This window comes from Cavia porcellus, unplaced genomic scaffold (assembly GCF_034190915.1).
Source record: "Cavia porcellus strain 051 isolate PalLab524CR breed Dunkin Hartley unplaced genomic scaffold, mCavPor4.1 scaffold_7, whole genome shotgun sequence".
Classification (NCBI taxonomy): Eukaryota; Metazoa; Chordata; class Mammalia; order Rodentia; family Caviidae; genus Cavia; species Cavia porcellus.
In genome coordinates, this window is record NW_026947490.1 from 28966499 (window position 1) to 28986340 (window position 19842).

The 19842-nt window shown below is 51.7% G+C and overlaps 1 protein-coding gene across 1 annotated transcript; it reads right to left on the bottom strand.

Moving 5' to 3' along the window:
* Positions 1-7859: 7859 nt before the first annotated feature.
* On the bottom strand, positions 7860-19195 carry LOC100717074 (kallikrein-4). The gene is made up of 8 exons (XM_063254026.1): positions 19164-19195; positions 14860-14983; positions 12142-12289; positions 10986-11057; positions 9834-10113; positions 9377-9627; positions 9166-9302; positions 7860-8331 (listed from the first exon to the last, which is right to left on the bottom strand). The coding sequence occupies exons 1-8, from the start codon at positions 19193-19195 to the stop codon at positions 8179-8181; spliced, it is 1197 nt and encodes a 398-aa protein (XP_063110096.1). The 3' UTR covers positions 7860-8178.
* Positions 19196-19842: the final 647 nt, after the last annotated feature.

Genomic DNA, 19842 nt, shown 5'->3' on the forward strand with positions numbered 1-19842 from the left:
CACCGCTGGGCCAGGCCTTCGCACCCCTGAGTGCTCTGCGGACCCATCACGGGCACGATTGGCTGCTGACTCCACCCGCAGCTCCGGAGCCTCCCCAGGGGCCGGGGATGGGGCCAGGTCCCGGTCGTGGCCTGTCTTGCTGTGGTCCTGAGTGCCTCCTCTTCAGGACAAATACAATTCTGTTGTCACAGCTTAGTGTGGGGATTTGCTTTAGAACTAGTGGAAACTAAAACTCAGGACACAGCGTGCCTATTTCAGGCACAAGCCTTAAGGGGAAGCTGAAAGGAGATAAGGAACGACCCCAGGCCGAGAGGGAGCAGGGGGCTTGCAGTGAGGCGAGGGAAGCAGAGAGACCATCTTGTGGGGTGCTGTGGGGGCTGCAATCTGGTGGGTCATTATTATTATTACTATTTTTTTGGTAGAACTGAGGATTGAACACAGGACCTTCCCACTGAATTTCAGTGCCAACCTTTTTTACTTTGAGACAGGGCCTTGGTAAGGTGCTAAGCTGACCAGGCTGGGTATGAACTTGTGATTCTCCTGCCTCAGCCTCTCAGAGGGGATGGGAATACAGGTGTGCACCACCCTGGTTTTAACCACTAACAGGTCAAGGGCCCCGGATGGTGTCCTTTTTCTCCACAGCTGTGCCTGACAAAAAGCAAGAGGAATAAATAAAGATTCTCTCCCACAAAGAAGAAAAGGACAAAATTTTTGTTTCAGTGAACAAGTGTGCGGAGTAACACTGGGCATTCTTGTAAGGCCCCTACACATCGTGCATGAGCCATCGCTGCTCTCTTGTTATTTGGTTATGCAATGTTGTTTGTTTTTCCTAGAAGAAGAGTGCTTTTCATATTTTCTTTTGAAATATCTGCTTGTAGTACAGTAAAATAGAAAATAATTTTATAATAGCAAGAATGCACCCTCCTCTGAGGGTGCTGATGAGGCCCAGGTCACTGCCGAGGGCTGGGAAACCCCAAGTTCTCCCAGAAAACCATCTGCCGAGGATGTAACCAGGTGCCTGCTTCTCCCTGCCTCTCTCTCTGAATCTCCCTCCTCTGCAGTGAGCTCGCCCTGTGCTCCATGCAGTGGTCTGTGTGTCTCGATTGACATCTTTCCTCAAAGGCGCACAGCGTGGATATGAGCCACCAGATCCCCGAGGCATCAGGACCTCACGTAGTCAGGACCCAGATTCCTGGTCATACTTTGTGTGACACCTTCCTGTGTGGGTTTTCTCTTCCTTTCCGTCTGTTGGGAATTTGTGCGCCTGGTTTCTCCTCCTTGGGGATTATCATGGATTGTGAGCATCATGCATATTCTTCTTAGTGTAAAGCAAAAGATTGCTTTTGGGCTCACCTGCTTCCCACAGCAACGAAAGCCTCGAAGGCACATTAATTTTGGCTGTCTTCCTCTTGATGTGAAAGCTATTATTTTCCAATAGTATGCAGCTTCTTAAAAAGTTGACATGAAGCTTGACTCCCTGGTAAGCATCCTTGGCTTGTGCAAGCAGCGGCCGCCCAGGGAGAACCAGCCAGTATTTCCCGAGGTCAGCGCCATGTTGGAACTTAGGGCACTGGGAAACAAAGCAGCCCACTCACCTCCCTGGTAAGCAGCCATGAGCCTACCGGTGCACTGGCTGAGAATCAAATATCCCATCCTTGCCCTGATTCCCTGTTAGCAAATGGGAGCCAGAGGTCTGAGCATCTCTTGGGAGGTTGACCATATGCAATATAAGAATATGGGGATTTTTTTTACCATCTCTTTGAAGGCAAATACTATTATCACTGTTTTGCTTTGTTCTGATTAGTTGTATTGCTCTATTCAATATTCTCTTTTGATTGTTTTTATAATGTTTTGTTTTTGGTTTGATTTTGCTCTACCTGATAGAATGGACAACTCTTGTGAAGATAACAAGATATATTATAGTACCTATTACTGTTATCCAGGTATCCTGCTGTGAAGCTCTGTACCAATTTCACTGCATTGTCTCAATTGGCTTTGTTCTGTCTTGTTCTGCTGTATTTTACTACCTTCAAAATAATAAAAAAAATTTTTAAAAGGTTAACATGAAGTTTACGTGTACATCCATGCTGTCCTTCATTTGCCATTGCCCTGTTGGCTTGCAACTCAGCCACTGAGCGTTCCAAAGGCCTCACAGCTGCTCCTTTTCAGGTGAGCTGTTGTGGTTCTGTTAGTCCTTTACGTATCTTCTCTTGTTTCAGATACTCTGTGGTCTATCATATGTGCGGTTCAGGAGCTTTATTATGATCGTGCTCAGAATACACGGAGCTCCCACAACCCCCCTTCCCTGCAGTGTCACCCTGGATTTGAGCACTGTTTTCCTCTCTTGAGTCTGCTCCTTTGCAGGGCTGTTCACTCCACGCCCTGGTACACGGTGTGGTGGGTCCTGCCTTCACAATGATGGGGATAGAACTAAAGCACAGTGTGAACTTAGGGGTAAGGGCTGGAGTTGTAAGGAAGAGAAGATGCTCAGGCCATTAGCTTGAGGACTGACGAAGGTCAAATGGATCCTTCTTATAAGAATGGGTGTGGTGGCACAAGACTCCTCTTCCTGGTGGCCACACCAGCTCCCTGGACACATGCTGTCTCCTGGCCGATCTCCCCTCCTGGCTGAGCTTTTGAACTTGGGGCTCCTTGTAAACTTCCCGTCTTTGCCCAGAGCAGCTGTGGGAGTCTTTTCTAAAGACTGGGTTGCAAGATCCAGAACCCACACTGCAAGTTCTCCCGACAGGGTTCAGGGTTTTGTGGGTCAACCTCCAGGCTTGACGCCCTGTCTCAGAACCTCAGGTTTTAGGCTCCTGGTGCCCAAGTCTGGGCTTCAGGCTGCAGCCTCACCAAATCCAAGCCCCAGACTGCCTGCAGGGAGACCTAACGCTAAGCCAGAGACTGGAAGAGGCTCCTGGGGCTCACAGAGATGAGGTCAAAGCACCCAAATAGACAACAAAGCTCTTTGCATGCCTTCATTTTAACATCACCTGCACCTGGACATTATTTGTGATAGAGCGTATCTGTGTGGTGGGCTATAGATTTATAGGTATAGAGGTTATGTGGGTAGTTGATAATGTTATTTAAATCTTCTGTAGGCTCATTCTCTTAAAAATTGTCACAGCATACATACTACAATGTCTATTGCCAGTGATGCTTAGTAAGGTTATGATGTTGTACAACAATTGTTGTCATTCATTTCAGGACAGTCTAGTCACCCCTGAAGGAAACCCCGTTCAGATCAGCAGTCACCTCCATCCTCTCCTCCTTCCAGAGCCTGGAAATTACAGCTCTGCTGTTTCCATGGATTTTCCTATTCTGCATATTTCCAATAGAATCTACAACATGTGGCTTTTGGTGACTGAATTCTTTTACTTAGCATCCTGTTTCCAAGGTTGGTCCATGTTCAGAATTCCATTCCTGTTTATGAAATGTTCCTGAACATTCCATTGCATGATGACATCATTGTTATTGATCTAATTTATTGATTTGGGCTGTTGGGTTGTTTCAGTGTTACTATTAAAATGACTCCCATGAACAGTAGATGTATGTATGCCATGTAGGCTATGACTCATAGTACAAATGTCAGATATACTGATATACACTTGAGCTTATTGTGGTATATACTCAGGAGGAAGATTTTGGGGCAATGGAGACCTCTATCTTCATGATTCCTACCTGAGGACTTGGAAGACTCACTGTAAGTTTCATCCTAGATATCTCCATGCCTGGCCTCTCATGTCCAGGTCTTCTATCCACTTGATTCCTGTGGGTAGTGTTAGGGAATCATCTACCAGCCCCGCACCACACAGATCTGTACCAGTACGCAGTTTTTCGGCACCAGTTATTTGCCGTGCAAGGAAGCATTAGGAAGGCTGGTACCCAAGGCGGTGAAAGATTTTACCAAATCCAAGGAGTGTGGGAAAGTGGAGAGTTTATTGAAATAATGCGGAAGAGCAAGGAGTAAGTCCAAGAGAGACCTCACGGGGGTCTGAGGCCAGAGAAGGGATTTAGGGGTGGTCCCAGCAAGCACCCCAGTCAGGCTTTCTTTGGATCTGAATGCACCCTGTCTGTCTCTGTAGCTGTATGGTGTTATAAGAGGCAATAAGAGCCACTACTCTGGTCCTAAGGGAAAGCCCGTAAGCCTCAAATTAAGTTGGACTCAAAATGCATCCATTTGCCTGCAGATGACCCAAGTTTACCCTTCTGTATGGCACAGTAGGACTGCACTGGCCACACTGTCTTCATCTATTCGTCTATTGGCAGACCTAGGGCCCGGCTCCAAGACTTAGCTACTACAATTTGTGCTTCTATATACACGAGTATGCTTGGGTCACTGTAATACAATGTTTTTAATTCTTTCAGGAAGATGCCTAGACGTGGAATGGATGCACATTGAAAATACAACATTAAGTGAGATCAGTCAGATACATGAGGTTGAGCATGGCACGATTTCTCTTATAAGAAGAAACCAAAATATAAATAAATTACAGAACAAAATAACAGATAATAGGAAACGGGGCAACAGGGAAAAGAATGGAGAGATACAGGGAGTGGGGAGGGGCAGGAGAGAAAAGGGATGAAAGAGGAATTGAGGCGTGTACCAACTCTGACGAGGTGGGCGATCTTAATGTGCTGCAAGCGCGTACCAATCAAATGAGAGAGAAAGAAAAATTGTGTGGTGGAAATTTGTGAGGATAGATCCTGCCCCACACCCCCATGAAATTCTAGGTAATTAGCATCTTTATAAGAACACAGTCTTACTTATGCACATGACATATTGTATCTCTCATTTTGATCTTTATAGTTATCTTTTAATAAACTAAGTTTTTGGGGGCTAGGGATTTAGCTCAGCGGCATAAGTGCCTGCCTTGCAAGCAGGCAGTTGTGAGTTCAATCCCCAGTACCGGTAAAAACGAAAAAGACAAAACAAAACAAACAAAACAATTAAATTTTTCTCTCCTGCAATTACACATCTTTTCGGTCTTGAGGATTTGTGCTTGATTGGCAAGAGACCTACTACTGAACTACATCCCAAGCCCGATTTTCAGGTGTTTGATTTTATAAATCTCACAACAGTCATACAACTGATATTTACTTCTAACAGTCCTGCTAAATTCTACTGTCAGTTCTACAAGAATAACTTGATTATTGGACTTCCAGTTTTCACGATCATCTAGTGAACAAACTTTACATATGGAAGAATTCTCTAGTGCACAGTGTTTTCTGTGCCATTAAATTTCATCTTTAACATTTTATTTCTCCTCCTTTTTGCATTCATTTTGCTGTTATTCTTCTTACATCTAGAGATCGTTGAACTATTAAGGAATGTGCAGTTCTTTTTTCCCCTAATAATACGTGCTGGTGGCCATGGGATTCTCTGCAAGCCCTCTAGCAGGTACATAATAAATGCATGCTGGGTTTTCTTTAACATTTGGTTCAAAGTGTTTCCTAATTTCCATTGTATTTCTTGTTTGAACTGTGGGTTCTTTAGAAGTGTTCCTTTAAAAGCAAAGCACACAGCTATAATATTCTGCCTATCATTTTGTCATGTTTTCTAGCTTAATTATACCGTGGTCAGAAAACCTACTCTCCCCACCAGAACTGTGGATTTTGTGGCAACTTGTTTCACAGCAAGTCTCGATTCGAGGTTCATTTTTATAAATGCTACATGTGGTTGCTAAACCAAGGTATAATTTGTGTTGAGTACACAGTATGGGTTTCAAGTATACGATTCAACATGCTTTGGCAAATACCTATCCTAGGTTCCTGTAAAGCTCTAGCAAATTCCAATCAGCCCAGAAATTTCCCTCAGATCCCTTCCTAGCTGTGTCTTATGACTACTCCCCGACTTCACCCCGTCCCAGCCACTGGTAACACTGGTTTGTGCTTGTTCTAGAATCTCATCCAAACGGAATCGTACAGTGCATAACAGCTTGTGTCTGGTTTCTTCCATGGAGCGTGAAGAGGGTGCCCTGCCTCTCCTTTGCTGTCTGTGACAACAGTTCACTTCTCTTCACTGCTGAGTGGCTTCTGTGCTGTGCACAGAAGAGCCCACAGTTCAAACAAGAAATACAGTGGAAATTATAAAATGTTTTGAACTAAAGTATTTCCTTAGCATTCACCAAGGACTGGATGCTTGCTCTCTTCCAATCTGACCCTTACGACTAAAGTCACGGTGAACATTCTTAGGCAGGCTTGTGTTGCTTTTTTTATGGCGCTGACATAAACGCCGGGGTGAACTTGCTGAGCGTGGGGAAGACATATGCTTATCTTTCCAAGATTCTGCAATACTTTTCCACATTCAGTGTACTGTTTTCCATGCCCACCTGCAACACAAGAGAGTTCTTGCTGCCCTGTATATGAGGTGTGATAAGACTTATGGTAGGTGCTCACACTGGAAAATTTTTATGACAGTGAGAGACATGATGTCATTAATTGGCCTCCAAATAGTCCCCCTGGTCTTGATCAGTTGTGCTGATGTAGCTGGCTCAGTGTCCCAAATTGCTTTAAAACATGTACTTTCGTGATTCCTTTTGGCTTTGGGGAAGCGCCAGAAGATGCACTTTGGTGAATAAGTTGAATGAGGAGGACACGAAATTCTTATTTGGCAGAAATTGCTGTACACATTCAGGCAGTCATAAAAGAGGACTGCAGAATGGTTTCAGAAGGTGGCAAATAAGAATGGGATAAGTGTGCTCAAAGTGAGGGGGAGTACTTGGAAGAGGATTAGTGGCAGCGTTCTTGAGAATTTTAATTGAAATACTTCATCCTTTTATCACAATGTTTAACCAGTATTTGCTGCTGTCAGCCTTTCTATCTTCAGTCATCCTGGCTATTTTGTGTGTATGCTGAACTGAATCTATATTCTACATGTACAGTTCCACAGATGCCCACCACGGGCAGGTGATAAGCATTCCCAGATCATCAGGATCCTTATTGATCTTTTGCTTTCCCTCTTTTGGTCGTGGAGATGGAACCCAGGTCTAATGCATACAGGCAACTGGTCTACCACTGAGATATACCCTGCGTACTTCGATATATGTTTATCTTATTTGTTCTATTATTTTCTACTGGCTACTGTAAAACTCATTTTATGAGTCAAGCTTTATTGAGTTTACTTTTACATGTCTTACCTGTTTATATTTTTCAGGAACTGTTAAAAGATACAGGGGGCCAGGACATAGCTCAGGGGCACAGTACCTTCCTGGCAAGCATAAGGTCCTGAGTTCAATTCCTGGTACCAATAAAAATAAAGAAATAAAACATACAGAGGGCTGGGATATATCTCAGCGGCATGGCTCCTAGCTGCCAAGTGTGAGGTCATGAGTTCAATTCCCAGTACAAAAATAATAATAAAAATTTGACTATTTTCCTGTGCACAGATTCACAAATAAAAAGCTTATAAATATATCCCAAATCCTTGTGGGCGCATTCCTCATCAGGGGAGAATCCAATAACAATTCCTACTATTCTTGGGCCCTGGGTCTCCCCTCTCTCTGAGCCTGGGTCCCCCCTTCTCTTTCATGACCCTGTCTTCATGCTCCACCTACAGCACCAGGGTCCCGAGCACACAGAGGTTAAACATCTTTAAAGCTGATTCAACAAGACAAAACCAAAGATGGGCCCCCAGAGCTCTTAGTTCACCTCAAGAAAATCTCGTGACTTCAGAATTCCCGACTTAATGTTTTAGAAACCAGATCAGGCACAGAGATGGTTTCTCAACTTCTATAGCCTGAGTCCCTCTGGGGGAAACTTCCATTTTCCAGATGGGAAAACCAGGTCCTAGGAGAGAGAGCTGTTTGCCAGGAAACCTTGAATGGGAAGCAAAGCAAGGATGGCACTTTCAACAGAAGCCGTGCTTTTCTTACACTTTATTTCTGGATCTTGGGCAAGAGGACAAAAGGGAAAAATCACTGAAGACTGAGTAAATATTATGCCACTAGAGGGCACAGTGCACTGGCAAAGACCGGAGGTGGATTGTACTCCTAGGTCTGAGGGAGACTGGCATGAACCCCTGAGGTCTGAGGGAGGAGGCTGGGTCCCGACCACCAGCACTGAGGGAGGAGGGATGGGACCCGTACCCCTGAGTCTGAGGGAGAAATGACCCAACGGTTATGCATTTCCCCCGGTAGCATCTGCACCACGCTCGGCTTCACGGTCCCGGTCCCGTGGCTAGCTGGTGTGGATGGTTTGCTGGATCCAGTCGGTGAATTTGCAGAGGTTGGTGTAAACGCCGGGAATACCGGGCTGGCCACACGGAATGTGTCCTAAAGACACGAGGCCCTGCAGGGATCTATTGCAGACCAGGGGTCCCCCAGAGTCACCCTGTTTTGCAGAGAGAGAGAATCAGAGTTCAAAATCACTGAGAGGTGACAGATGGGGATCGGAGAAGAACCAAAGAGAAAACCCTTAATAACACTTCGGGGAGATCCCAGGCCAGACCCTGACCTCTCTGGCCCTGCCCCCTTCCCCTTAAAGAGGCAACTTCCTTTGGGTTCTTTCTTGGTCCCTATCTGTCCTTTGTCTCTGAGTGCCTTTATGTGAGGTGATCAAAAACTGGTGAATGCAGCTATTGCATATCCAACAGAAACACTGTCCTAAAATGTGAGAATCTGCCCTCATCCACCTTATTCTGGTCTGATTCTGGCCCTATGAGACTTCTGCCTCTTCCCCATGTGCAAAATGATCTAAAAGGTTGACGTTTTGAACCAATTCAGGCCATCGTAGCAGCCAAGACAGTGAAACTAAAGCCTCTCAGGGAAGAGGACTCCAGAGCTGCTCCAGAAAGCAGCAAGCCTGGGAGATGAGTGGGCTGCACACCAGGGGGGCATCCCGAGGGATTAAAGGCAGGGAGTGTTTGGCTGGGTTAGTTTTTAAACACTTGGCTCTTCATTCTGTTTTGACCACAGCTGGTATTTTTCTCAGGGACGTCGGTCTCTCTGTGTCTCTGTCTCTTGGCTTTTCTGTCTCTCTTGGTCTCTGTGTCTGTCTTTGCCTCTGACTGGCTGGCTGGCTGTCTCTCTCCCACCCGCCTGTTTCTCTCTTTCTTGGCCCCTGTCTGTATTCCCGTGTCTGCCTGTCTGTTCTGTCACTCTCTACGCGGGTTCTCACCGCGCGTCCTCGGTCTCCCTGTCCTACCCGTCCACGCCCCCCACTCACGTGGCAGGAGTCCCTGCGGTTGGATCCCCCGCCCGCACAGAACATGCTGTAGTGGTACAGGGAGTCGTAGACCTCGCTGCAGACCTCCGGGGGCGACACCGAGATGTTTACGCACTGCAGCCTCTTGGGCAGTCCGCCTGGGGATAGAGGGGTCAGCGCCTGCGGGGTGCGCAGCCCGGGGAGGCAGCGCGCGGGCGCCCCGCCTGCTCACCATTGGCCAGCCGACCCCAGCCGGACACCAGGCACTCTTCCCCCGCCATGGGGCACCGCGAGGCCACGCTGATGCTCCGGATGGTGCTGGACTCAGGCACCGCCTCTTTCAGCTTGATGAGCATGAGGTCGTTGGCAAAGGAGGGGTTGTCGTAGTCCGGGTGCTGGACGGACAGTAGGGGCTCCAGGACCCTGCTGCCTGGCTCCTGGCTGGCCTCCAGGCTGTGCAGCCCCAGCCCCACGCTGTAGGAGCTGAGGAGTGCGGGGCCGGTGAGTCTGGGGTCTGCACGGTGCAGACCAGCCCACTGGCACCCTTGAGCGCTTCCCGAGCTAAGAGCGGATCTGCGTGCAAACTCGGACCTGCCCCTGGGAGCAGAGGGCTCCGGGCCCCACCCTGCCCTGCAGCGTGGGCCGCCCCCAACCCCAGGCTGGGCCCCACAGGAGGCGCCCGCACTCACTCCAGCAAACAGTGCGCGGCTGACAGCACCCACTGCGGGTGCACCAGGACGCCCGAGCAGAACAGTTCGTTGTCTGAGAGCAGGGCCGCCTGCCAAGGCTGGGAGTGCGGGATGCAGTCCTCGCCGTGGATGATGTGGCCGCCGGGGTAGGAGGCCCCTGGGGGCGGAGGCAGGGTTGGGGGCTGGCATGGGACAGGGTTAGGGATCTCGAGGGCTGGACTACAGTGGGCGGGACCAGGGCTGAGCCGGTGGGGGCGTGGCCAGGGCTCCCGGGGTGGGGCTACAGTGTAGGGCGTGGCCGGGGTTTGGAGGCTTATCTAGGGCTTCGAGGCCTAGGCCAAGGCTTTAGGGGCGGGACCAGGTCCTCGGGGCGTGGTTACAGCGTGGAGCGTCGCCAGGGTTCCCCGGGCGTGGCTAGGGCTTCAGGGGCGGGACCAAGGCCCAGGTATGGTAAAGATTTCAGGGGAGCTGAGAGGCTTTCCATACAGGAGTGGGACCTTGGCTGGGCTCAGGCTTGGGATGCAGGCTGGTGTGGGGGCGTGGCCTGGGCTTTGGGGTGGGGTAATAAGTATGAGGGCGGGGTCAGCGCTTCAGGGAGCCCTCAGGGCTTTATGGAGGAGGTCAGGAGTTAGCCCAGGCTGCTGGGGCCTCAGTGAAAGGACACAGTTAGGGTCAAGCATAGTTGTGGCTCCCAGGGTAAACACCGGTTCCTTGGGATGAGTTAAGGTCTGGGAGTCCTGGGCAGGAGGCTTCTTAGCCAACCTAGACGGGCCTCGCCCTGCCACGCCCAAACACGCCCTGTCTTGGCCTAACACACACACACACACACACACACACACACACACACACACACACACACAGTGATTTCCCAGGGTCTCAGGGCTAGCAACCCGCGAAGCAGGCATTGGTGCTGTGTAGCAGTCCCCTGTACCCACAGCATCCTAACAGCCTGTCATTTTGGGGTACTCAGCCTCACCCCATCAAGGCTGGGCCCTAGGTGACGCCCAATGCCTTTCAGGGACCACCGCACAGCCCCCCCCCACAGCAGCACCTTGGGGAGGGGCACAGGTGGGCAGGCTCAGTGGGGGTGAGCCGGCCCTGTGTCACACTCCTTTGCCATAGTATGTCACACACGCACACACAGCGACATACCTGTGCCTCCAAGCATAAGGTACCCCAGAATCCAGCTCCAGGGGTTTCCTGCTGTGAGCATCATGCCGGCACCTTCAGAGATGGGGACTCAGGTAAATCCGGGGGCTTTCAGCCCAAGTCTTTCTACCCCACCATCTCTCTTTCTCTCCTTCCTTCCTTCCCTGGGATGCTACAGGGGCAGTGGGATCCTACACCCCCCAGCATTGCACCCTCACGAGGGGGGAGATGAAGGGGACAGAGAAAGGCCAGCCATCTGTGACCCGGAGGAGATGCAGGTGCAGGCCCTCAGGGACAGACCAAGACCTGGGAAATAGTGGGATTGGAGAGATCCAATCTAAGGTGGCCCGGAGAGCAGAGGCTAGGGGAAGATGCAGTTCTGATCCGGGACGGGGGACCCACTGGACCAAAGACGAGGAGACAGGAGGCTCAGATCATAGCAACTCTGAGCTGCTGGGAGTCGGCTCACGAAGGCTACCGTGCTTTCTGGGGGCCCCTGCGATGCTTACCTGGCTGCCTCTAGGCTTCCGTGCTCTGCAGCTGTGCAGAGTTGCTCCTGCAAGGCCCCTGTGCGTTTATAAGCCGCAGCCTGGGCTGGCCTGCCCCCCAGGGGTGCATTCCAAGGGGCAGGTGCTGCATCCGCCAGTGCCAATCTGCGGGGAGGCCGCCATGCCAGGGGGTGGGCAGGGACCCAGAGGGGCTGGGAGCAGGGGCCCAGGGAGGGCGGGGTCCCCAAGCCCGCCCCCTTTTCTTCTTTGGATCTCTCCCCCTCTCTCTGTCTCACCTGTTTTCTCTCCCCTGTGTTCTGTCTCTGTTGTCCTCCCTCATTCTTTCGCGTGGTCTCCCTCTCTTCTCTCCCAGTTTTGTTCTCGCTTGTGTAGTTTGTCATTTTTCCCTTTCACTGCATCTCTCTCAGTCTCGGTCCCTGTCTCTGTCTCTCTCTCTTCCCTGCCCCTTCCCTGCTTTGCCCCTGCCTATCTCTCTCCCTTCCTGGGCCACTTCCCAGGTTCAAAGCCCAAGCCTGCCGGCATGGAGGACTTCCTTCGGCAACTGTACTCCTGAAAGCCTCTGTTTCCCACTTAGAGTTGGGGTAAGCACGACTCCCACTGGGAAGGTGAAGCACCTTGCAGGGTGCTGTGTGCTGTGAGCCCTGGCTCACCTGTCATGCTCAAGCTCTGTGCCAGGCCTGGGCAGAAGAAGGCACAAGCCGAGTCCCCTCCCTCAGGGGCAGACAACAGAGGAAAGCCGTGGGCACCTGAGGAGGGCACTCCGGAGCCCGAGCCTGAGCCCAGGGGGAGGGGCTGGGCCTGCAGGGCAGAGCCGGGGCTTTGGATGCCCTGCTAAGGACTTCAGTTGTGCTTTCGTGCAATGCTGTGAAGCAGGAAGGTGGAAGGAGTGACCCGAGGCAGGGCTCATTTCCTCTTTAAAGCATCCTGCCTGGAGAACGGTTTGGGGGGTTGGGGCTGGGCGGGGAACAGCAGGAGCCCAGGCAGCAGGAGTCCACGATGCTCTACAGGGCGGTGGGGCCTGGGGCCCTGGAGCTCAGACGGGTGGGGACCTGGGCGCAGGGTGGGGGTGACATCACCAGCCACCTGCCGAGGTAGACCACAGCCTGGCGCGCCCCGGGCTGTCTGGGGAGATGGGAAGGCAGCATCCCTCCACCCTGGCCCACTGCCCAGTGCAGGCTCTCCCTTCCCACCTCTGTGCCCCTCTGGGTCCCCGTCTCTGTCCCCCTTACTCTCTGGCCTCATCTCTGGCTCTCCCTGGCCCTCGTCTCTCTCCTGCGTTTCTCTCTCCTGTCTCTGATTCTCTGACAAATGTCTCTCTCTGTCTGCCCTCTGTCTCTGGCCTTTCTTGGCATCTGTCTAGTTCTCCAGCTGTGTCTGTCTGTCTGTCTCCCTGTGGCTCACTCCTACCCCTCCCGCACCCCTGCTGGGCCCACCAGCTCTGACCATAAGGAGGGTGGGACAGGGCTGTGACTAATGTCCATGGTCAGGGTGCTGGGCAGGGGCCAGGTAGGGAGCTGAAGGGGGGGAGGAAAGGCTGGATGGGGAGCCCTGTCCCTGTCCCTGTTCTTTGGGGTGTGGGGTTGGGAGGTCACACTGTGGTACTCCCCTCTGGCAGGGGGCAGCCACTTGGAGTGAGGTGTCTGGGACAGAATGGGGACTCCTCGGGTCAGAATCAGCAACCAAGGGAGCTGAGATGACAGCAAGAGATCAGCAAGGGCCAGGAGGCACAAGCAGACAGCAGGAGAGATGGGGGGGGGGGAGAAAATGAAGAGCTGGATGGGGGGGCACGGAGACACAGAGACACACAATCAAGGTCAAAGAGGGAGTGACCCACTGAGCTCTGAGAAGTCCTTTTAAAAAGCGGCCCAAGTTTGGACACCTGCCACTGCCCCGGCCCCTGCCCAGGCTCCTGCTCTTGGTTTGCACCCTCAAAACATAACCCCAACCTCCAGGGGTTCTCCAGCCCTGATGGGCCCCTCCTAAGCTTCTGTCCTCATCTCTTTACTTTGTTCTTTGAGACAGGGTATCATTACTTCACTAATTGTCTAGGCTGGCTTTGAACTTGATCCTCCTGTCTCAGCCTTCCAAAGCGCTGAGATTACAAATCTGAACCACCATGGCCAGCTTTTGTGTGTTTATTTTTCTAACACCTACTGCTGTCTCTCCCTTGGAGGGACAGAGTTCCTAATGCTTCTGTTCTCTGATAGAAACTCTTCTCCACAGACTGCTGGATGGGTGGGTAAGGCCCTGCCCCAGCAGTCAAAGAGGACAGAAGGGGACAAGAATGGAGGCAGGGAGCCTAGTGACAGGCTGGCCAGGGCCAGGGACCCAGGAAAGGGAGAGAGAAGAGACAGAGACACTCGAGATGGACAGGGAGATACAGACTGCTGCAGGAGAAGATAGCAGCAAGCCACAGTGACGCCTTACTATTGTTTAATTAACTTTTAAAATAAGCTACAAGTGGGTTGAGCGCTTGCGATGTGTCTCACTGTTTTAAGGGCTTTATACCCAATCCAGGGGGAGCATCCCTTATCTGAACTTCAGGGCCAGACGTATCTCAGGTTCAGGAATTTTTCAGATTTGAAATATTCTCATGGACATAAGAGGATGTTCTGGACGTAGGATCCAGCCCAAATGCAAAATTCATTTACGCTTTGTCCACGCCTTACACACATTGCTGGAAGAGAGTTTTATACATTGTTTTGAGTTGGGGGAGAGGATAAAAACCCGTTTCAGGAAATGGAATTTCCTACTTTTGGGGTCCGTTTGGCATTCAAACAGTTTCAGATTGGGGTGGGGGATTTCAGATTTTCTGATTAGCGGTGCTCAGCCTGTCACTCTTCTGTTCTTTAACAACACCCTCAGACTGATGTGCTTGGTGGCTTTGACAGATGAGGGGACTGAGGCACAGCGAGGTCAGGGAATGCACCTGGGCTCACACAGCAGGGTGGTGGCAAGTGCGGGCCTCCTGGCTCCAGAGCTCCTGCCCTGAGCTCTGACACACTGTCTCTCATAGGTCAGGGGACAGCAGCGGAAGCAAGGCTCAGGTGTGCCATCTCTGCAGGGACACAGGTCGGGGAGCCAAGGGCACGCCCAGGCCCACCACCCCTCACCTCCACCTGCAGGCTGGACATGCCTGGGTGGGAAGGGGTCACAGACAGCATCCCTGGAGGGCCCGCCCAGGGCCGATACTCTGGAAACCGCCCTGAGGAGCCACCTGCTTAGGAAGGTCGCTGCCAGGGCTCCAGGGGTCCTGGCTGGGGTTCTTAGGGATTGGGCCCCTGAGTTTCCCAGGTGAAGTGGGGTCACCTGTAGGCTGGCGTGAGCAGACTCCTAGGGCGGAAGGTGGGCTCCCAGACTATTCAGACCTCCAGGGCTGTCCAGGGCAGGCTGCCTTCCACCTCCTCCCAACCATTTCCCCCAAAGCGTAGGAAGTGGGGCGCCATGGAGAAAACACACACGGCCCAGGCGATGGGGCTGTCCAGGTCCCCTCTGGAGATGGGAAGGGGACAGGGGCTGTGGATGCAGAGTCAGAGCAGTCTCCAGCTCAGCTGGGAGCCACGCAGAGAACACAGCCTGCCTGCTTTGCATAAGAGTTTAAATAATATTGTACACAAAACTGAGTTTCACAGTGTGGAACTTTCCCTTGTGTCTGTGCTGGGACAGTGTTGGATTTTGGAGCATTTCAGGTTCTGGATTTGGGAAAGAATGTGAGGATGTTTGGAACCAACCCAGGTATGGGGGCTGCTTGTGCTGCCCTAAGAGTGGCGTATTCCAAAGTACGGTGGAAGTTTAGCATCTGAATCAAGATGCGTTGTCAAGGTGAGAATACCCACGGATTTTGAGGTTCTGGTGTGATTGATTCTTTGGATTCTGATCACCTGTGAAAGTGGTAAGAGCTTGGATATCGTGGGTTAAATGAAATACACTGGTGGCATCTATTTTACTAGTTTGGCTTTCTTTCTTTTTCCTGTTTTTGCTCTTTCTGAAACAGGGTCTCTCTATGCAGTTCAGGCTGGCCTTCAGCTCACTTTGCAGCCCAGGCTGGTCTCAAACACTCAAAGATCCTCCTGCCTCAGCTTCCCTTTTTTTTAAAAAAAATGCAGCTACTAGAAAAGTCTGAATGGCACCCGTGGCTCACAGTCCGTTTTGATCAGACAGGGCTAATTTGGAGCAATAAGGAATCAGTGGTCAGCAAAGTGGAAAACCCAAGGGTCATTTGCGGTCTTCGGTAGAAAGACACAAAGGACTCTGCGGTTGGCGATGGCTCAGGGCCAGCATAGAGTTCCGACGTCTCGGCCTGGGTTTCTCCGTTTTGAAACCCCCATACCCCGGGGTCCGCCCAGCTCTGGAGACGTAGATCCCTCTGGACCGGTCAGCCCCACACTCAGCCGCTGGAGACCCTTTCGGCACACACAGCCCGACCTCGGGGACTTCTGACCATGCCCAGCAGAGGCGGTGGTGAGATCGCGCCCTGGCCTTGGGGCGGCACCTCAGCCTCACTCTGCCCTCTGTCCTGCTTCTCCTCCCTCCGGGGCCAGAACACTGGTCTCCCCGTTGCTCCTTGACTGGCTGCTGCTTCCTCCCAGAATGCTCTTCGCCGAGAGGTCCACCTGGCTCGCGCTATGACCCACTCTTTTGGTCCAGGGGCCTTCCCGGACCCCATCTAGTCTCTTTTCTCCTTTTTTTTCTCCACTGTTCCCATCAGTATTTGTCCCCCGCAACTGCTCGAATAATCACCGCAGGCTTCCAGTGACAGAGACACAGCCTCCCATGGCTCAGGACCCCAGAAATCCACGGCTACCTGCAGAACCAGCGAGGAGTGGAAGCATGGGAGGGGTCTTTCCTTCCGGAAGCGGCAGGGCGGCAGCTTCCTGTGCCTCCCTTCCTCTGCCCTCAAGGCTGAGGCTGCACCATTCCATCACTCCCTCCCTCGTGGGGCACGCATGCGGTGGCACTCAGGAGGCTGAGGCAGGAGGATCACTGTGAGTCTGAGGCCAGCCTGGGCTCCATAGCGAGAGCCTGTCTCAAGAAATATAACCAAACAAAATACAGCTTCGCAAGGCCTGAACAACTCTGTGGAGGTCCCTGGCGTATGGTAGTTGATAAGAAAACATTCACTCAATGAACAGATGTCCCCCAGGAGAGAAAAATGAGGAAAGCAAACTCAAAGTTGTCACAGAAACAATTGTGAAACTGTCACTGGTTTTAAACCAATGAGATTTTGAGCCCCAACAGCCCTGGTTCTGGTCATCCTCTAACTGGGAGGGGTTGTGCAAATTACCATGCATCTTGGCTCTCAGGCTGCGGAGCAGGGACAGGGGTGCCCGTAAGCAAAAACGTGGCTTGCACAAGGTCCGGGAGGGGGCGGGGGAGGTGTGTGAGGGCAGGAGCAAGCCCATTTGCCCACGCGCTGTTGGGAAGAGATTTTCCTTTTCCTCTCGCAGGAAGACTGAAAGTTCAAACCCAGCCCCGGCAACTTAAACTAAAAGGTTTAAAAGCGCTGGGTACGAGTCTCAGTGCAGAGGTCTTGGGTTCAATGCCCAGTTCTGGAAAGAAAGAGGAGGAGGAAGAGGAAGAGGAGGGAGGGGCAATTTCCTTCTTAAAAGGGAAAGTCATGATTCATGTTTTCTTTTTTCTTTTTGGCCATATTGGGCTCTAAACCCAGCGGGGCTGAGCTACATCCCCACCCCATTGTATTTTATTTTATTTGCCCAGGCTGGGTCTGAACTTCGCATCCTGTTGCCTCAGCTCCGGAGCATCCACAGGGCTGAGAGGTGCGCGCCACCGCGCTGGGCAAGTTCACTTATCCTGTCTCGGGAGCCATGCCTGGCTCTTCACAGAGCTGAGCCGTCTGTATCTCGGCGTCCCCCGCCCAGGGACTGCGGTCACCCCGCTTCCAGCCGCAGCAGCGCCAGGAGGCTGAGGGCGCCACCTCGTGGGCGCAGCGAGGCGCATGCGGACGGCGCGGAGGCCTCGCCCCTAGGCGCTCGCTCGGGGGAGCGGTCTCCTGAGACCCCGTCTCAAAATAGAAAAAAAAAAAAAAAAAAAAAAAATTTAAAAAGACTGGGCATGCAGCTCAGTGCAGAAGCCCTGGGTTCAGACTCCGGTAACTCTGCCCATCCAGTGAAAGGAAATTAGTGTTTTTCTCTTTTCCCAGTAAAATCATTGCTGGGCGGTGAGGGAGGAGGAAAGAAGGCAAATTCATTGTGTACCTACTTATTCGAGGGACAGAATGTCAGCGCCGGTCATAGGCCTGGGCCCTGTGCTCTGTTTTCTGAGTTTTACACTAAAAAACTGACACCCCCATCCCCACCATGGCTCCCATTGGCTGTCTCCTCTGCGTACAGAGGAAACTGGGGCTAACAGAGTTGAACATCATTCCAAGCTCACCTGGGAGGAATGGCCAGTTTTCTGTTGTTGCTTGGTCTCAAGACAGGGTCTCCCTTTGTAGTTCAGGCTGGCCTTGAAATCGATATGTAACCCAGGCTGGCTTGGAACTGGCAGCGATCCTCCTGCCTCAGCCTCCCCGGGTGCTGGGATTACAGGCATAAACCACCATGACCGATGAACACCAGTACTGAGTCCAGGGCTTCTGGCACGTGTGCGATGTATGTGTCTGTGCGTGTGTGTTAAGAAACACCACCTTGCATGACACATAAAGTAGGTTTATTTAGGAGGCGTAGAATGATAAATCTCCACTGGCTCTTTGTTCCTGTTTGTTCCATCCTTTCTTGGAAAACATGAAAAGGAGAGTATGTTTCTTCGGTCACCTTGCTGGGTTTGAAAGTTTTTTTCTTATTAGTGCATGTTTGCAACCCATTATATATATATATATATTCGCTGTAGGTGGTGGGTACCAGAACTAATGTATCTTAATTGTTTTTATTCTTCTTTTTTCCTCACCTCCCTGTCTCTGGATTCCCTTTCCACTGGCGAAAGATCTCTATCCTTGCTTCCTATCATCTTTTATTTTTAAATTGTTTATACTTTGGTTTCTCATATAAGGGAAGCTGTGTGATAGTCAAGCTTGTGTGTCTGATTTATTTCACTTCCATGTGGCTTCGAGGTACATCCATTTTCCTAGGTGTAATCCAAGCTGATCCTTACTCATGGCACAGTAGTATTCCAGGGTTTGTGGCAGGTAAACAAGCAGTGTGGGGGATGTTCCCATGCTTCGCCTGCCCTCAGGCCTGGGCTGGGTTCCCTCGGAGGAAGGCGTCTCCAGGCTCTCACGGCACTTGCTCGGTGGACTCTTCTTCCTGTTACAGGCGTGGAGGACCTGTAAAGCCTGGTTCTTGTTACAGTTTGTGAAACACTTTGGACAGTTGCACAAGGGCTCTAACAAAGGCCGGTGTGAAAAGTACACATGATTCATGATTGCATCTGCCGGCAGCGCCTCCTGCCTCAGCGGGGGGCGTCCCCCACCAAGGAACCTTGGCGTCCACTCTGCAATGATAAAAGCAGGCCAGGAGGTGGAGCATAGAGGTCCAGCAGATGAGACAGGGCAGCGAATGCTTTTAGACAGATCAGACATAGCCACAGCGTGGTCACCGAGAGCTTCCAGGAGGTGACCGGATATTACACTTCCAGTGTAACATTCTATTTTGAAATAATCCAAGACTCAGAAGAAGTTGCAAAATGGCCAGGAGTGTCCCCACGTTCCCTTCACCCAACTCCTATGGAGACATCTGTCATCGCCATGGGCCGCTGTCAAAATGACATCAGTATGGTGATGTCAAGTCAGACGCCAGCCTTGTGGGCCTCTCACCATTTGGACTCCCACCACCCCGAGTTCTGCTTTAATCAGCACACAGAGCCCACCGGCCCCTGCAGACACCCCCCTCCCAGCCTTGTACCTCAAGGCTTCCCCACCAAGAGCCCCTGGCTGGTTCTGCGTCACCGTCACCGTCACCGTAGGCTGCCACCCGAGGCGATGTGGTAAGCAGCACACACAGTGTCTTCCCGGAGATGGGAGCTTTTCCACCCCAGTGCTGCTCCCCTGGTAGACAGTGAACGAGACGCTCTGCCCACGTTGACTTACTTCTCACTCCCCAGAGCCCGAGGCTGTAGGCTCTGCTCGATCCCGGACCATTGGGGAGACCCAGCCGGAGACAGTGAGGAAGCTGTCGGAGAGTCCACAGCTAAGAGTGGGCGGAGAAGGCAGAGGCCGGGATGCTGATGTGAAGACCAAGCCACGTTCATTTGGCGCGTTGAACCTGGATGGCTGTTGCCCTTTATCCCACTCGAACTAACTGAAAGCAGGACCTGGTGGGTAGGCCTGAGCGCTCCAGGTCATAGCAGCCTGATTCACAGAGGCCGAGAAGTGGGACCCCCCCTCCGCCCTGTGC